The sequence below is a fragment of the Dreissena polymorpha genome, chromosome 8, assembly GCF_020536995.1.
Source record: "Dreissena polymorpha isolate Duluth1 chromosome 8, UMN_Dpol_1.0, whole genome shotgun sequence".
NCBI lineage: Eukaryota > Metazoa > Mollusca > Bivalvia > Myida > Dreissenidae > Dreissena > Dreissena polymorpha.
Genome location: NC_068362.1, coordinates 18,879,471 through 18,899,777, shown reverse-complemented (window position 1 = coordinate 18,899,777; position 20,307 = coordinate 18,879,471). Strand labels below are relative to the sequence as shown.

General features: G+C 35.9%; 1 protein-coding gene across 4 annotated transcripts; it reads right to left on the bottom strand.

The window, feature by feature from the left end:
* Nucleotides 1-497: 497 nt before the first annotated feature.
* LOC127842634 (SLAIN motif-containing protein 2-like) lies at nt 498-19,743 on the bottom strand. 4 transcript variants are annotated; one of them, XM_052372253.1, is made up of 9 exons: nt 19,350-19,743; nt 12,874-13,019; nt 12,347-12,502; nt 11,698-11,898; nt 11,218-11,250; nt 6,774-6,878; nt 6,304-6,448; nt 3,729-3,908; nt 498-768 (listed from the first exon to the last, which is right to left on the bottom strand). In XM_052372253.1, exons 1-9 carry the CDS (start codon nt 19,661-19,663, stop codon nt 684-686), a joined length of 1,365 nt encoding a protein of 454 aa, XP_052228213.1. In that variant the 5' UTR covers nt 19,664-19,743; the 3' UTR covers nt 498-683. The 4 variants fall into 4 exon arrangements, with proteins under 4 accessions (XP_052228213.1, XP_052228211.1, XP_052228212.1 ...); XM_052372251.1 differs by lacking the exon at nt 11,218-11,250 and adding an exon at nt 10,255-10,359; XM_052372252.1 differs by lacking the exon at nt 11,218-11,250 and adding an exon at nt 10,255-10,359 and having other exon boundaries at nt 3,729-3,905.
* Between the last annotated feature and the right edge of the window lie 564 nt (nt 19,744-20,307).

The window sequence follows — 20,307 nt, the reverse complement described above, 5'->3', positions numbered from 1 at the left end:
ATGAGCGATTTCGGCCACATATATTTGACCTCTGACCTTAAAAGATGACCTTGACCTTTTACCACTCAAAATGTGCAGCTCCATGAGATACACATGCATGCCAAATATCAAGTTGCTATCTTGAATATTAAAATATTGCAAAAGTGTACATTAAATGAGCGATTTTTACCCATATATTTGATCTTTGACCTTAAAGGATGACCTTGACCTTCCACCACTCAAAATGTGCAGCTCCATGAGATACATATGCATGCCAAATATCAAGTTGCTATCTTTAATATTGCAAAAGTTATTGCAAATGTTAAAGTTGGCGCAAACCAACAGACCAACAGACAGGGCAAAATCAATATGTCCCCCACTACTTTAGTGGGGGACATAAAAATAAAATCCCATAAAAAAAGTTTTATAAACAAAGCATATTTTTCGTCCTCTTCTTAGCCAATAGCAAAACTTTTCCACTTGCATATACATATGTGAAGTTTGTTTGTTTTTAACAGAAGTTGAAATGGTGATACTAATTTATCTCAATTAAAGAACATTTATCACATTTCCTTCCAAAAGTCCACAAATAAAGTTAATGCCAAGAAACCTTTTTCCACATTTAAGTAACCTTAACAACCAAATATTAACACTTTATATTTTTAATGATTGAAGATCCTTGAACCAAGTTTAAAGCATTGCATCTAGAAGCAGCCATCTCTCCAGTTATCATCATATCTGGGCTTTTGCTGACTGACTCGAGTTTGTGGGGCAGGCAGTCCAGATATCCTGGAAAAGGATGCAGCACATTAATCAAAATTAGCATTTCAACAAGCAAGCATGAATTCATAAATTATTATTTCAAATTTAGAAAATCCTATACACAGGCTATAAAAAATCAAGATTGTGAACAAGCCTGGTTCTAAATTTAGCTTGTGATAATTTTAATCCTTTAAAGTAGTTCTTTTTCGGACACTCAATAGTCATAAGCCAAAAGCAGTCCAAACTTGGTAATATTCATTTACATATTATAACTAAGTACTATTTAAACCCAGGCTTGTCTTAATTAAAAGGACGTTTTCACAGATTTTTGAATATTTGAAAAATGTCATGAATGAATTTACTTTAAAAAATAAATGAATAGTTTTTAAATAATTATAATAATAGGAAAACATGGTACCTTAAATGCCAAAAACTAATGCACTACTGCTACACAATACAAGGTTTTATATATGATTGGTAATTATAAATCTATCCTGACTGTACACGTCTTTGCTAAATTATCAATACAAGAGGGACTGAAAGGCCCAAAGTCGCTCACCTGAGATTCAAAGGAACCGACCTGTTCTGTGCAGCCCAAGATGTCATTAGAACAAAATGTTCTTACCAACTTTCATGACTAGTGAACAACCTGGCAGCAACGTTTTTCAACAGACCAGAACCATTTTCATACACATCCAAGATATCATTTAAACAAATAGTTTCATGAAGATTCATAAGTCCATATAAGGAAAAATGCCCGGCCCACTGGCGGCCATGTTTTTCAAGCAACTGGAACCATTTTCGAACCTGTCCAAAATATCATTGAGACAAATTTTCTGACAAAGTTTCATGATGATCGTACAATAAACACGGCTTTTAGAGTGTTTAACTATAGCTTTATAAGGAAAAATGCCACGCCCCCTTGGCGGCAATGTTTTTCCACCAACCGGAACCATTTTCAGACTAATTTAAGATATCATTGGGACAAATCATCTGACCAAGTTTCATGATGATCGGACAATAAATGTGGCCTCTCGAGTGTTAACAAGGTTTTACAAAAGCATGATATATAGCCATATTAGGAAAAATGCCTCGCAAACAGGTGGCCATGTTTTTGAAGCAACCGAAACCATTTTCGAACTCATCCAAGATATCATTAGGACAAATCTTCTGACCAAGTTTCATGAAGATCGGAAAATAAATGTGGCCTCTAGAGTGTTAACAAGGTTTTACTATAGCCATATAAGAAAAAATGCCCCGCCCCCTGGCGGCCATGTTTTTCCACCTACCTGGACCATTTTTTAAGTTGTCCAAGATATTATTGGGATGAATCTTCTGACAAAGTTTCATGAATATCGGACAATAAATGTGGCCTCTAGAGTGTTAACAAGGTTTTACTATAGCCATATATAGCCATATAAGGAAAAATGCCCCGCCCCTTGGGAGCCATGTTTTTCAAGCAAACGTAACCATTTTCGAACTCATTTAAGATATCATACAGACCAATCTTCTGACCAAATTTCATGAAGATTGGAGAATAAATGTGGCCCCTAGAGTGTTAACAAGGTTTTACCAGAGCCATATAAGGAAAACTGCCCCGCCCCCTCGCGGCCATGTTTTTTCACCGATCTGGACCATTTTCGAACTCGTACGAGATATTAATAAAACCAATGCTTTGACCAAGTTTCATGATGATTGGGAAAAAAATGTGACTTCTAGAGTGTTCACAAAGTTTCTCTATAGCCATATTAGGAATACTGCCCCGCCCCCTGGTGGCCATGTTTTTCAACGGACCTGAACCATTTTTTAACTCAACCAACATATCATTTAGACAAACATTTTGACAAAGTTACATGAAGATTGGGCATCAAATGTGACTTCTACAGTGTTCACAAGGTTTTTCTTTTTTTGACCCAGTGACCCAGTTTTTGACCCAGCATGACCCAGTTTTGAACTCAGTCGAGGTATCAAATGTTCTGACCAAATTTCATGAAGATCAGACAATAAATGTGGCCTCTAGAGTGTTCACAAGGCAAAATGTTGACGATGGACGACGCACGACAGACCAAAGGCGATACCAAAAGCTCACCATGAGCACGTTGTGCTCAGGTGAGCAAAAAAAAACATTACAAATGGCAATTATTCTTCATTGATGATTTTCAATAAACCAACATAATTATTTATGTTCAACATTTTTCTTCGTAAGAATTGTTGTATCACTTGTTTGAATACCATGCATACAGTCTCTTTTAAATCACAGACACATTGTTTGTTATTGCCATTTTGCAAAAGTTCTGTAATATTATAAAATGACAAAATTAAAAGCTGATAATTATGACATAAAAATGATCAATACCTGAACACATGTATTACAGAAGTCACAGAAAGAACACAAGCATTTTATCAAATCTTCTTAATATAATGTTTCATTGTAAAAAAGAACTTAAAATATGATATTAGATGATGTCTAATATGATTAAATGCAACAAAACACTTTTTTCATTCCTTTAGGCAATTCTTGATACACATTACATTGTAACTCCTACATAATGATCATGATGGGGTCCAAGCCACAAAACGTTTTATAAACGGAACCGCGTTATACCCGGTAAGTTCTGAGCTTTCAATCCTTTAAAGGATCAATAATACATAAATAGTTACAGCATCAGATTGTGAAACTGGATTTAACTAAGGCTATTTTTCATCAAACACTAGATTATTACACTCAAATTGTCAAATGCCCCGATTCTGGTTAGTCTCTTATCAATTTCATTTTATCAATTATGCATTCAGCTCATGGCCAACGCTATTTGAATAAAAAAAAACACACTCAAGTCAAAAATGGAATGTTGGAGAAAAAACTGGAGTCAAGACCCACCCGGGTTATATTGGATTTCAAGTTATAATGGAGAGAAATATATTGAATTTACAGTGTATTCACGACTGTTCCATAGAGCATTATGCCCCCATCAGACCATGCTACCTACCTTTTGGGTGACGGTGAGGCTATACTAGATCTGGGGGTGCTGGCCGGACGGGGTATTGACCGCCTGGGGGTGGGCAGGCCTGACCTCTGGGGGGAGCCCCCTCTACTCAGACGCTGGGGCTGCTTCAATCCACTCACACTCGGAGATGCAGGCCGGGCCATCTGACTCGGTGGTACCCTACTGAGGAACAACATTGTTGTCAGGCATGTTTCATCTGACTCGGTGGTACCCTACTGAGGAACAACATTGTTGTCAGGCATGTTTCAACTGACTCGGTGGTACCCTACTGAGGAACAACATTGTTGTCAGGCATGTTTCATCTGACTCGGTGGTACCCTACTGAGGAACAACATTGTTGTCAGGCATGTTTCATCTGACTCGGTGGTACCCTACTGAGGAACAACATTGTTGTCAGGCATGTTTCAACTGACTCGGTGGTACCCTACTGAGGAACAACATTGTTGTCAGGCATGTTTCAACTGACTCGGTGGTACCCTACTGAGGAACAACATTGTTGTCAGGCATGTTTCATCTGACTCGGTGGTACCCTACTGAGGAACAACATTGTTGTCAGGCATGTTTCAACTGACTCGGTGGTACCCTACTGAGGAACAACATTGTTGTCAGGCATGTTTCAACTGACTTGGTGGTACCCTACTGAGGAACAACATTGTTGTCAGGCATGTTTCATCTGACTCGGTGGTACCCTACTGAGGAACAACATTGTTGTCAGGCATGTTTCATCTGACTCGGTGGTACCCTACTGAGGAACAACATTGTTGTCAGGCATGTTTCAACTGACTCGGTGGTACCCTACTGAGGAACAACATTGTTGTCAGGCATGTTTCATCTGACTCGGTGGTACCCTACTGAGGAACAACATTGTTGTCAGGCATGTTTCAACTGACTCGGTGGTACCCTACTGAGGAACAACATTGTTGTCAGGCATGTTTCATCTGACTCGGTGGTACCCTACTGAGGAACAACATTGTTGTCAGGCATGTTTCAACTGACTCAGTGGTACCCTACTGAGGAACAACATTGTTGTCAGGCATGTTTCATCTGACTCGGTGGTACCCTACTGAGGAACAACATTGTTGTCAGGCATGTTTCATCTGACTCGGTGGTACCCTACTGAGGAACAACATTGTTGTCAGGCATGTTTCAAAGAAGCCTCTTCTAGACAAAATCCAGTTTAGGTGTAAAGAGTCGTCCCTTATAAACCTGTGTTGACTGCACAGGCTAATCTGGGATTTCACTTTACCCATATGCATTTTTTAAGGCCAGAAAACAAACAAGGCTCAATTATTTAAGTGCATTTAAATTCTGTTGCATACATTTTCTACTAGGTAATTAGACAAAGTCAGTTATATAAACTTTTAAAGGATGAAAAGTTGATATTGTACTTATTTAGGGAGTGATTTGTTGTATACATTTTGTATTCAGAAGCAAGATAGACTAATGTGACTCTTCATGAAGAAAAAAGACCCTGTTGTACTGTAAATATTTTGAGATAAAAGCACAGCAAATTTACATATACATTTATAGTGGGTTATAATGAATATCTTACTTAGCGTTAATGGTAGCCTAAATAGCAAATGGCAACTGAAACCTCATGTTAGCTACTTATTCTCAAATCGGCTCCTTAAGTTGTTTTTTTTAATTATTTTAAAATTAAGCAGATTATCACACTTTCGGCAAAACAATAACATGCATTTAGGCCACTAATTAAGATTTTTTATTGCCAATCTAGAATATATTAAGACTTCATTACAGTCTCCAAAATAACCCATATCCAAAGCCCAGGGAGATTAAAATCAAATCTGGCAAGTTTAAATTGGTACCTGTCTGCCCTTGGAGGCAATTATATAAAGGAAAAATATTATAAATTAATCTTAAATTAAGACAATTGAAAATATATTAAGGCAGGATGAAATTGTATAGCTTCTGCAAGAATTGGCCAGTAGTTCCAACAAATAATTGTTAAGTTTGCATGAACAGAATTCATATCAATATAACCACATTTGTGAAAATAATCAAATCCTGAGGCATATTAACTACTAATTTCAAAACAATTATGCTTGGCTGTAAGAAAATGGTGCTTAATGCATTTGCATTAAATGTTGTCTTATATTAGCCTGTGCAGTAACACTTTCTGCCTAAAGAGGACTTTTGCTAAAAAAAGACTTCCTCTAAACAAAAAATACCATGAAAACAGAAAATGTCCCTGATCAGCCTGTGTGGACTGCACAAGCTAATCTGGGACAACACTTTAAGCACATGCATTAACCCTTTCAGCGCTGGAACCGAATTTTAAAGGCCTTTGCAAACAGTTTGGATCCAGATGAGAAGCCATAGAACGTGGCGTCTCATCAGGATCCAAACTGTTTGCTATTCTGATAGTATTCTTTGATTTTTTTTAAAGAAAATGCTAATTTTAGAAATTCAGCAGACAACATTTTAGCAGACTACAAATTTCCCAGCATGCAAAGGGTTAAACCCTTGTTTTTCAGAGCCAGACTCATTGAAACAACAACAATTAACAGAATTTACAAGAATATTGTAGCTGTGATACCTGACATATCTGGTGGGTTCTTCCTCATATTGCTCCTCATTCTCATTGGACGTAAAGTCTGCCAGACTGGACTCACTGTTGTGGTGTTGCACACGAGGGATCAGTCTCGACATGTTTGGCGCACTGCCTCTAAAGTTGGAGTGACCTAGACAAACAGGAGCGCATCAGGACATCAAATCCCCTTGTGGGTATGGTAAACATTTGATGCATCTGCGTAAAATATCGTCTCAGATTAGCCGGTGCAGTCTGCACAGGCTTATCAGGGAAGACACTTTCGTTTTCATGGAAATTTTTGTAAGAGGAAGTCTCTTCTAAAAAGTCCTTAGAGAAAGTCTAGTTTAGGAAGTGTCCATTTTGACATCACAGGCTAATCTAGGACGAAACTTTACGAGCCAATTTTTTTCAGAATGCAATTGGAATAAAGAGTTTTTCATGTACATTATTTACAGAATGCCTCTTGCAATGTATACCTGCATTCTGAACATTCAGGTGCTGACTGCTACCATACGGGCTATCGGAAGGGCTGCTGTGATCAGACCCTACCGAATTACTGCTGTCACGACGACCCTCATTGTCTGAAACAAATTATTAAACACTCACTTAATTTGTACTGGCAAGCCAAACCTCAATCCCTGATGAGGAACATCACACACTTACTGAATTCCTTGCTCTGACAAACATTACTGTCTGATTTAAAAACATCACACACTCACTGAATGAGTACTGTTTAGAGCTGCAACGATTCGATCAGATGCATCGAAAATCGGTTTTAAATGCGTTGATTCGATAACGATACCATATGGCAAACGAAATGCACATTAATTCCTTAAACCACGGTTTAACCGTTAACTAAATAGTTAAGAGACTTTGAACCCAGGTTCAAAGTGCCGTTTGCACATTAATTCCTTAAACCCGGGTTCAAGACTTTGAACCGCGGTTCAAAGTTTCTTAACTATATAGTTAAGAAACGACCAATGAAATCTTGCATCTATCTTTAGACACACTTTGAACCGCGGTTCAACTCTGGTTTAAGGAATAAATGTGCAAACAGCACTTTGAACTCGGGTTCAAAGTCTCTTAACCCTATAGTTAACTGTTAAATAATGAATGTGCATTCCGCGCGTCTTAACCCCAGTTTAAGTTTTTGAACCGCAGTTTAAGACTTTAAACCGCAGTTTAAGACTTTGAACCGCAATTCAAAGTCTCTTAACCCTATAGTTAAGAGAGGACCAATAAGGAATTAATGTGCAAACGGCATTTGAACTCGGGTTCAACTATATAATTAACTGTTAAATAATTAATGTGCATTCCGCTCCTCTAAATCACATTTTGAGACTTTGAACCGCAGTTCAAAGTCTCTTAACCCTATAGTTAAGAGATGACCAATGAAGTCGCGGCATTTATTGTCTAATTGTGGTTTAAGCTCCGCTGATTGGTGTCTCAGATAACAGATTTGTATCTATTTTTAGACACACTTTGAACCTTTGAACCGCGGTTCAAAGTCTTGAACCCGAGTTTAAGGAATTAATGTGCAAACGGCACTTTGAACCCAGGTTCAAAGTCTCTTAACTACATAGTTAACTGTTAAACTGTGGTTTAAAACAATAATGTGCACTTCGCTGCCATTATACCAACCCTTCCAAATTCAATTCGATTCTTTAACATATAGACATAGATACATAAAGCGCGCTGTACTCTGACTATTTGATACGGGAAGGTATAGGTTATATCTTTACCTGTAAGTCATCCAATCAATAAGCGTGTTACGGTCTACTTTCGGAAAAAGTGCCAAAATGGCTGAAAAAGTTGTGGCCAACAAATTGAAATTATCAGATGCGCCTAAGAAGCTAAAATCAAAAGTGTGGCAGTATTTTTGGTTTTGGGATGGTAGCCGTCCCGATAAAGCTACCTGTAAACTGTGCTTCACGGACTTGGCGTACCCTAAGTCCGGCTCAACCACTAATCTAATGCAACATGACAAAGGCAAACATAATGTTGATTTAGCAGGAGGTAGCACCAGTGCAACTACTCAAGTCGCCAGCCTTATTAATATTTATTTATTTATTTTATTATTGTGTAGTCAACACAATCTTCTAGTCAGAAGTTTATTGATATTAATATTGAGTTCATAGTTTGCTTTTTTTTGTTTTATTGAAATATTGACATAGTTTGTCAGAAAATTGGCAGTTTCTTGCTAAATATTTCTTACAAATGTTAATTTAACCCACTTTCAACAGTTTTTAAAACACTGTTGAACTATCCAAACTATATCTAACAAACACACACATGCTTAAGATATCTAGGTATGCAACACATTAGAACAGAAATGTTTATTTTGAGGCAGAAAAGAGAATATATGATAAAACTAGGTTGAAAGATGAACAGAACTGAAACCATCAGTATCGGACTGTCTGAAATCAAAATCGAATCGAGCTGTTGGTGAATCGTTGCAGCTCTAATGGTTACCACCATTAAGGTAAACTAAACTTTAAACTTCTCAGTATTTTTTTCATGCCTACTGTTATAAAACTGTCTCTGAGACCTAGTGACCCCAAAATGGGTGTGGCGTGTAGAACTCATCAAGGTGCATCTTCATATAAAGTTTCAAAGTTGTATGTTGTACTTTGATTTTAGAGCCTATGTTAAGGTTTTAGCACGACGCGGACGGCGGATGACGAGCTGGCTATGACAATACCTCGGGTTTTCTCCAGAAAAGATAAGCTAATAACACATTGTTGTTTAAGCATATGTTTAAGTGGGTAAAAGTGGTGTTAGAAAAGATGAATAGACATGGAAAATGTATTTTTCAGATTTTTTGCAAAAATTTGAAATTCACAAAAATATGCCCCGTTTTACGAATTCACAAAGTTTTAGGTCTGAAAATAAATGCAACCATAATATACAATGCATTTATATGCAAGGTAAATATGTTGGAGCACAACAGGCAAAAACTTGAGTACTGTCAAATACATATCATATTATAACTTTACTGTAAGATGTCATTAAAACTATCATTATATGTAACATTCCCTAGTTACCCTGACATATAAAATCATTGAAAAAGAATCTTTATCTTTTTTACCTGGGGCTACAAATGACAGGCAGTGGTCAAACTGGTCATTACGAAAATGTCAATAATGGTGAAGGTTAACAACATGCAATAACTAGACAACAAACAAACCGACCATATCCCCTCAGGTGCATGTACAGTAGTGAATGTTACACAACATTAATTAGGCATGCAGGTAAATCATACTTGAGTAGTAATTTTCTACAGAAAGATGAACCTTGAACACATTCATATGTGAGATTATTTAAATTTTATTTTTCATCTTTAAATTAATTTGATTGCAATTATTCTAGACTTAAAACTTCACAGTGTAAACTTTCTCAATTATTATTTCAACAAAATCAAACAATAACTGAAAATAAAAGTATATAGATAGAATTAACTGGCATTCCATATTTGTAGAACATTAAAGAGCATTACATCAACTTCAGTATCTGCAAAAGAAGATTAATATAAAACACATCTTAAGGGATTGAAAGAAGGCGATGGTAACACATTTTAATTAAATTCATTATTTTTCATACTTAGTAAAATTCTCAATAAAAGCCTATACACCTCTTATTTCTACAATAATATTTCCAACAGATTACTGCCATATGAAAATGTTTTAACAATCATGTATGCATTCTGAAAAAAGCACTTATTTTCCGTGCAGATATCATGCAGACAACATTGAACAATTATCTTACCCTCCAATCTCACAACAATATACCATGTAGATATCATGCAGACAACATTGAACAATTATCTTACCCTCCAATCTCACAACAATATACCATGTAGATATCATGCAGACAACATTGAACAATTATCTTACCCTCCAATCTCACAACAATATACCATGCAGATATCATGCAGACAACATTGAACAATTATCTTACCCTCCAATCTCACAGGACTCGATCTATTCGAGTCGGCAGAGGACACACTATTTGTATCGTTACCTTGGGAACTGCCCATGTTTGGCAAAGGTCGTGACCTAAAGCCTGTCAGGAATGGGGAATACAGGAAACCAAATACCATGATTACAGATTGTGATGGAAGGATGTGTTCCATTTACATGTATACATTTGTATATTAAACTACCATGATATGTTTGTATGTAGTATATTGGATATTGTGCATGCAACATTTTGGCTGAGCTCTGTATACCACACATATTTAAGCTGATCATTATAAGAATGTTATCAGAATGTACAAGATGACATTTTATGAGTTCCGATTCAATAACAAAAGAGTTATACCCTGCATGTTTCATTGCATTTTGTAAACAACAAAGCAAGTGTATACAAAAACAGCACTTAATGTAACAGAACTGAGTTGAATTATTCTCACAACATAACATAACATAAATAAAACTGATTATCCATTTCAAGCTTAAACCTTAAAGTGTAACCACTAGTTCAAAACAAGTTTTAAATACAGAATGCCTGTGATTTTAATGCTGAATGAAGCCTTTCATTGAGATGCATTTTTGTACATTGTTTGTAATAGAACAGCCCCTGTTTGGGAAAACTGGGATTAATGCATGTGGGTAAAGTGTCATCCCAGATTAGATTGTGTAGTTCCCAAAGGCTAATCTGGGACGACAATTTCCGCTTTTACATGTATAGACCTATTAGTTTAAACGATGCCTGTCCTAAATGAAAATCCAGTCTAACTGTAGGTGGAAAGTGTCATCACAGATTAGCCTGTGCACACTTCAAATGTTAATCTGGGCAGTTTAAACATGCACTAAGGCCAGTTTTCCCAGAGACTGTCTCATTTTGTTAATAACATAAGAAAAGCCAGCTACCATATTGCAGGTGATGGGGGGTTTTTAGGGTTCATGAAAAGAACCTTACCAACACTGACAGCTCTGTATCTAACAGTGTATCCTATGTTTGACATGTAATAGGTTAACAAAAACACTGCACAATGTTGTTAATATCTTTGAGATAACACTAAAATACTGCAACAGAAGCAAAACTTCACTTTAATTCAAATCGATAAAATGGAATAATTTGTTGGGAGGATATCAATTGTAATTTTAAAAGTTAAATTTTAAAGAACTTCTGATTACAAAGACAGAATATACCATGGTATTTAAAGTTAAGTGCATGCATGTGATATGTTGCTTACTTAAAATATTCTGGTAATTTGACACACTGACCAGTACTGGTAAAGGCCCATGTAGGAGATTCCTCATATAATTAATTTTTCAGTAGTTTTTTCTGACAAAAAGCCCTCAGCTCAACTCTAAAATTTATGACATGAACATCATGCTGATGTGATTACTTCTGTTAAATGCGCACACAAGATAAGCTTCTCTGCATCCTCAATACCTCTTCTTGGCGATGATTGCGCAATACTTTGTCGCAAACTTTCCTCCTGCTGCTTAGCCAGATTCTCTATATCCGCCACATTCTGGTGGTGTGTAACCATCTCCACGTGTTCAAGGCCATTCTCAACTGCCTCTGGACTGGGTTTATCAGAGCTGGGTGACTTTTTTGGCCTAGTAAAGGTGCCTGTGTTTATCCTGTTGCCTAGGATATAGCATAATTTTTTTAAATATCAAAATCATTGAACAAAATTTTTACATGGAAAAAGCGAAACAATTTTCTTTAATAACCATCATTATTCTGCATTCAAGATACCACATCAAACACATTCTACAAGTTATTTTTTAAGTTAGGAGTTATTTTAAATTACTAAATATTTGAATAACCATTAGGACGAGTAAGACCAGAAGCATGCATATGAAAGGGAATTCAACTCAATTAATCACAGTATAACAATATTGTTATTTTGATCTTTACTGTTGAGTTCAATGCTAGAACATTACAATACACATACTTGAGACTGGTTATGATGCAATTTCCTACTTCTTTAACCGTCTTACTAGACATCAATCTGCCAAAGACTATGGAACTTGGAATCTAAGAGAAATTCTTGTGCACAAGAACACAGAAATCCGTTATAAAAGTCATTTACCTCCTTGCAGACTGGAGTTGTATACCATGGAGGGTTTGGAGCTGGGTTTCATGATCCTAGGGGAGGTTGCACTGTCTGCCGACAGACTCATGGTTGGTGGCTGGGTGGGCGCTGTGGTGAAATCTTGAAGCACAGGTGTGCTGCTGCTTCTACTCACTGCAAAAGGAAACAAATCCAATCAATTTACTTAACATTTTGGTTCTATGAAAAACAACATTACATTAATAGAAAGGCAGAGGAGTATGATCAGTGGCCGAAAATGGCAAAGGCCCTAGGCTGCTATGCTTAAAGGAATTTGAAGTTTTACAGCCATTTTCTATAATACAGCCTAATGAGCATGATATAGACCCCATGTGCAGTTAAAAATAACTGAAATACCAGAGACATTATTACAGGTAACATTTTTTTATTGCAAAATCTAAGAGAATAGCTCATTTTTCAGCCCTATGACAGCTAAATATTTTTATAAATAAGGCGTTTTCTTTGCTTTTGGTACTAATATAGACTTATTTTCACATGGAACACACTTCTGGCTACTTCATCCAGCTTAAATTTGAGGGCCTTTCTAGCAGAGTGTACTTCAGGACTAGGGTTGTCCAGGTCTTGACGGATCCATTTATAAGGAGACATTCTGTGTTGCTGTGGAGTCAATGGACGCGGAGAACTATACAACCTGTGATGAGAACAGTATAAACAATTCCATACTTATAAATTTTCTTTTTGTTAATCAAGATGCATGTTATAAAGATAACATAATAAATAAATTTAATTACAAATTTCATCATTTTACAAGTTCATGAAAATGCATATATCATCTATGGGGCGTATCATGGGAAAACTGGGCTTAACCCTTTTCCACTCAGAGGCAAAGTGGAAATGGCTTTGTGCGAACAGCATAAAACCAGAACAGCCTGCGAGTACATGTGTAACTCGCAGTCTGTTCAGGTTTTATGCTGTTTGCTGCTCATCAGTATCTAAGGGTTGGAGATGACGCCTTAAAAACTTGAATCTAGTAAGAGAGGTCTTAAATTCAAAATAACTTTCCAAGGGACTACAAATGCGTGAAAATATGTATCTAAGTGGTAAAGGGTTAAATGCGATCCAGCCAAGTGAGTATTTTGGTGGGATATCAAGTCTGTTTTCCCAGATAAAATGTCCTAAGGTCTTAACACCTTGGATCTGTTTTCCATGTATTAATTTTTTATATAGTGTATATTGTGATAAAAACATTAAAATATGTGAATAAACATTTACTCATGTTTCTGTCTTTCTTTGAACAACAGGGACTTGATTTTTTTTTAACTAAACTTATATATATAATTAAGAGCAATAATTAAATACTTTGATTAGTAGTACATTTGTAAATCAGTGGCTACTGGTTATTAAGTAAAGTGCACATCTGATTAATTCCTTAATTGAATAAGAGATTATCAGACACTTAAGAGTATATAGACCCAGGGCAAACAGGATATAGGGCGAACGGAACCATTAACGCCACGACATCCACTAAAGGAAGCACTGCTTTTGGTACATTTTGTAAATTACCCAGATTTCTTTGGGAAGAAACTATTTCCTATAGACATGAGCATATAATGAGGTCAGTATACACCAACCTCATATTGGTAATTTTCTTTCCAGTGGCAAAGATAAGACAAAGTGTGGATTCTGTGTCTATTCAAACAAGCTTCGTGTTCACTGATTACTCCATTCTAAAACTCTGGTGAAATCATTTGTTTCAGTACCTTACAATTCCCTTATTTGGAGTGTAGCCTAATTTTGTATCACTTTGTTTCTTTTCAGAACGCGGCAATAGTGATCACGTCACACGCATGTGCTCCAAGTTGATTGTTTGACTAACATTACTACGCTTGTAGTAAATACTGAGTCTGACATGACTAAAATGAGGAAAAAACAAGTATATTTTCATTTCAAAATCTTACTTCAACTGAAAAAATCCAAATTTATGCTTATTCCATTCAATTTTTTTGGAACTTTTTATTAAACTTGCACATAAATTGCAGACGACTGCGCTACTGTAATCACAACTTTCATGTATATGATTTATATTAAAGAAAATTCTTTTACTTTTTCACGATTCTCATAAAATATTGCAAGGAGCGATCTGTGCGAGCACATCGCCAAAATATGTGACATGACGATATACACATGTTCCGTGGGTATACCCTGTCCGATTGGATGCTACTTTTATCAAATCTTTTCAAAGTAACTTATATGCAAAAATTTTATTTGAACATATTGCGAACCTTTGTGTTTTTGCAATTCTTCATCACATTTACTTGTCAATGTTGCTCCAAAGAAGATTGACCGATAAAACAAAATGTTCTTAAATCGTAAATAGGGGTATATAAAGTTAAATTGCTGTAATGCTCTTTCAGTTTGTATAAATGAATGCAGTACATTGATTTTTTTTTTAAAGTTTTGTTGGCCTATTGCCTATCACAATCGAGTACTCTTGCTTTCGGACGGGATGTCTGGATCCAAGGTAAACAACACACGTAGTGAATGTATTTTGCGGGAATCCGGGTCATTTTGCCCTAATACCTGTTCGCCCGTGAGTAGTTTTGCACTAATACCGGTTCGCCCTAGTTCGTTTCTCCTTTACTCCTGGGTCGTTTCGCCATATTTTTTATAAACAGGAATTCAAAAGGATTTATCTTTAGGTTGTCACAAGCTGAATTCATACTTCCTTTTGAACTCTAACAATGATGTTTGGGGATAAGGGGATAATAAGAGGCACATGACTGGGAATCTTCTGTATGGTTTCCTTTAATGTTTACCACATAATTTGCACAGAACAATGTATTAAGTATACTGCTTTGAGTGAAGACAAGAAAAAAAGTGTGTTATTCCATTCACTGCACATTTCTATAGCATAAGATTGTGTTGAGTTACTAACAACAGCAACAAGACATAACAAATACGTGTAACACATCAAATATCAGTTTTTCATTATCTGAATATACGGTTGTCACAATTAACGTCTCTTTCACACTTGTGGTCGGTATATTTCACAGCTAATATAACTGTGTTTAAGAGGTGTGAAAGGTTTATATACAACATACTTTAATCAATTATTCAATTAAAGATAATTGGTAAGTTAATTGATTGGCTTTAATTCTAATTTAAACTAAAATAAGGGCGAAACATCCCACTTGTAAGAGCAGAACGAACGGGTTATGGAGGTTTCGGTAAATGACAAGTTCGGTAAATTGATTTATATAGTAAAAGCCGTGGAGGTTTCGGTAAATTGATTTTATAGAGGAGGTATACCTAAAACGAGGTGTTAATGACACCTATTATCGGCTTACAATAACATTAGGGGCATTTATTTGCAAACTGTGGATTAATTTTGAGTTGAGTAATTAATGCTATGCCTAAGGTAAAGAATTAAGGGAAATGAATGAGCTACCTCTGAAAAACGAATTCTGTTAGGAAATTTTTGGTTAATTTTACGATTTAAATAACGCAATACTGTTGTTTGTTTTTTAAATTGGTGCTTTTATCAATTTACTGAAACCTCCACGGCATACATGCCATAATTTTTCAGACCAATTCCGGGACATTGAGTGAAATTGTCCGGGACTTTTGCCGATTTTCCGGGACATGTATAAAATGTAACGATATTTATAGACATATGCATTTTTGGTACGTTTTTTTTGTTTCGCATTGTTAATTGCAAAAGTTTGAAAGCCTATCCGAAATACACTTGATCTATTAACGTCAAATTTAATGCAAGCGTTCTAAACATAGATGGTGACGTCACTGCGTTATTGTTATTAAGACCGGTGTGTAACGCGTAGTTGTTGATACGCCTTTATTCATTTATAACATTTATATAATAAAAAATACAACAATACAGTACCGTTTGATCGTCAACTCAAATCAATTCACAATACATACAACCAATCACAATAAAACAAATACAACAAAACAGTACCGGTAGATCGTCAACTTAAAATCCGGACAGTCAGATGTGTGAACAACTATCATTTGCCCTTACGCAGCGAGAAATAATGACGTAGTTGATTAAAGTCAATTAACAACCACATTAAACAATGCCGCCTTTTCGGCGAACGTGAGAAAATCGATATGATAACAGGACCCCTACTAATTGATCGATTTTGACACGTAGCGTAGTGTGCCTATTCGGGTCATCATTGTCATGGAGACGCTGCAGATATACACAGATTTGAGGTGCAGTTAAGCCTTAGATAAGGTACATGTATATATGGATTTTGTAAATTCCGGGACATTTGACAGATTTCCGGGACAGCGGGACAAGTTCTTCATTTTCGGGACTGTCCCGGACAATCCGGGACGTATGGCATGTATGCTCCACGGCTTTTACTATATAAATCAATTTACGGAACTTGTCATTTACCGAAACCTCCAGCACCCGAACGAACATGGGCGAAACGACTCAGAGATACCTTACCTATGGCAAACAGATACCATTTTGCGTATATATATGAAACTTTGCATGAATAAACACGCTGTAAATAAAAAAAAATTGATATGGATTTAACAAGAATGAAATAAATCTTTAATGGTAAATTGTTTACAGTGTATTGTTTGCATTAATTCAGAAATTCTTTTACTGGTTTCCTTAACCACTTGATTCACGGTAATGGGTAGTTTCTGGCTTCCATAACTTTAAATGTCGCTTTTTATGATTTTTGACTGGCGCGACTTTATAGTTATGGACTAACCGCAATAGGAAAGTCAACCAGAAATTCCCGAAAAGTTGACAGGTAACAAAGACCGGTCCAAAACAGCTTTTAAATGCAGTTATTGGCTCAAATCAACCATTTGATTGTAAAGATTGACATTTTTCACATTTAACTGATATATTCTTTCACAAAATACTATCTTAAACATTTAAAATTTATATATTCTGCTCTTACATATCGAGAAAAACAGCGATGTGACAGACTTTCTTGAAATGCGAATCTCCCGAGATTTCACGGTCATTTGACGTTATTTCTATTTTTAGTGACATACCATGTGCTCAGGTGTTTTTAAATTCAGAATGACATTTCCCGGCATTTTAGATTATTCTGGCTTGTTTATTAAACAAATGGTAGTGTAAATACAAACTCAAAGTGCATATTACTTAAAACTACCTGATTCACACTGAAATCAGTCTTATAATCCACCAGACGTAATTAAGTTGTTAATAAAAAAAAATAGATTTCAGAAAACGAAAGTAATGTTTACAATTTCAGCAAAAAATGTCAAGGTCGATCCGAAAGTATCCAAATGAAAACTCGTCACGTGACAAAGCGACAATGGCGTCAAAATTGTGAATTTCAGACTGATGGTAGTTATTTTCATACATGCCATACGTCCCGATCTCGGCGGGACAGTCCCGCTTTTGGGCCCTTTGTCCCGCCGTCCCGCCATGAGACGATTTGTCCCGACATTCGTAAAAAACGATGTAAGGTGTATAGGTTCCCAATAAAATTCGCTATTCAAGCTCTGTTTCGCTAACACTTAACACCGCTAATCCCTTTATTGCCCCCCAATTAACAATCCGATTCTACTTATCGTGTGTACCAGTGTTGTTTATGACACCTTATCAGCGATTTATCGGCTAATTATTGATTTCATCAGACATTCACACCATGGTGGTCTTCCAGATAGTGGTCGCTTATTGCTATCGATAGTTTTATAATAATGAAATAAATGTTGAAAATGTGTTTATTTTGTATTTGTTTGAAACGGTTTACAAAACAATTGTTTTGTAAAATTAACGCTACGTCATAAATGAGTCTTTTACATTCAATGTTTAGTTTCAATATAGCGGGATATTCCGAATGTGCAATATACCAAAATCGCAACAAACAGTCCAATAAGTGATACCCATCCTGTCTAGTGTAATTGTAATAAAAACAACGAGGTGCTATGCATGACAGTTTGACCCTACTCCAATTAAGCTAAATACAACGAGGTGCTATGCATGACAGTTTGACCCTACTCCAATTAAGCCGCGACAATTGACAAGTAACAAACTGCGCATGGACACATGCTTAAACAAACATCGCAACAAACAGTAAAAGAGTTACCCATCTTGTCTTGTGTTATTGTAATAAAAACAACGTGTTGTTATTCATGACAGTTTGACACTACCCCAATACAGCGCCTGACAATTCACAATTCAGTTTAATCTGTGTATATAGGAAGAAAACAAAATACGGAAATGTGTACGGCCGCGCATTCCGTGTGTAACTGTTCAGTAGATAGTGTACTGTAACCCGTACTTTCAGTCAACTGGATAGCCTCCCCTGCGTTAATGTTTGCCATTGAAATTAATATAATGAGTATTGTTGTCGTAATGTTCTAGATTTTGTACTCTTAAACAGATGAATATTATCTTCGTTGTTTGCTATTGTCTTATTTAATAAAACTGTTATTGTTATGTTTAAGATTTCATGCTTCATATCAGATGTTTTATGACTTGAATAAAAGTATCAAGAGTTTTTGTTAGTACTATACTGACTATAGTAAAGGTGGAATGATAGATCGTTTTAGGTGTCCTGCTTTTTGGTCAAATGTCCCGACAATTTTTTATGGAATGTCCCGCTTTGGACCTAAAAAATTATGGCATGTATGGTTATTTTCATCTACTGTAAGATGCATTTGAAAGATTTGAACCTTCAAATATTCCCCGATGCAGTAATTTATATTCATTCACCAATATATGTAGAAATATATCCAAGAAAATGAGCTTTCTTTGATTTATAGCGTGACATAAATATGTTATGACTCTGGTTGACTTTCGATACGGGGTTCGCTTCAGCGTATAGGTATGTCAATACTATATAAACTGTACGCTGAAGTTTCTTTAGCTAGGTAATGGGAGGATATCACTACCAATCCAAAGTGGATTTCTAGCAGTCTGCAACACTTTGCTGTCTGATTTCAAAAACCCTGTTCAATAACATGAATATCAAGTGAGCTGCATTGTGCATCATTAACTTACCAACTATCTTCAGCATCATTGTCTGAATTACTCAAATCTATCAATTCGACAGTTTCTAAACTTTCTGACTTATTTATTGAAACATCGCGTTTATCTGAGTGTTTTCTGGAATTGTAAAATACACTATTGTTCACTGTGGGCTTTAAAACTTCACCGTCATTTTCAATAACGTTTGTATCACTTTTAGTTGCAAGTTTTTGTTTTTGACGTAACACTTCATTTTGTGTTTCCAACTTTTTTACTAAATCCTGAAGTTTTCTAACTTCTGCCTGGGGATCTATTCCACCTTCTCCAATTTCAAGAATCGATGTCATTTTTAGTGTAAAGTATATTTCCTTTCAATAACTGAAAATGACACACTTCTCAAAATAAAAACATTGTTTTGGAAGCCATCTTGAAGATTTACACGCATGCGTAATTGAGACTCATCAGGCTAAAAACCACCTGTTATAAACAGTCAGATTAAAAATGTCATATTGTTATTCCATTCTGTTCGCACTTTGTATCCACATTTTTATCAAATACAATTCGGACAATAAGCTATGCTTTCTTAAGTTTTTTTACACCATTCATAAAATTATATCAACTATCAATATTTGTGTTAGGTTACCCACTATGTCGGTCAAGACATTCACTAGCTTGGTTTGTTTCGTCGGTCACTCTACTATGAATCTGAATCTTAATGATGTGTTGAAGAAATCGAGTTTGGCTTCTTTTCAACGGGGAATGTGCATGAAGTTAATAAGAGCTAGGCAAATGTTAGCACTTATTGTTATTGTTCACAGACATAGAATGGTATTTGCTTGGAGACTTTAATATTTGTTTCAAACAGAAAAGATCTTATTTATTTAATAAGTTGGAGGATATTTTACGCCTTTTTTACTTAAAACAAATTATTACAGATCACACAAGAATAACACCCATGACATCTTCTATTATTGACCTGATTTTATGTAAT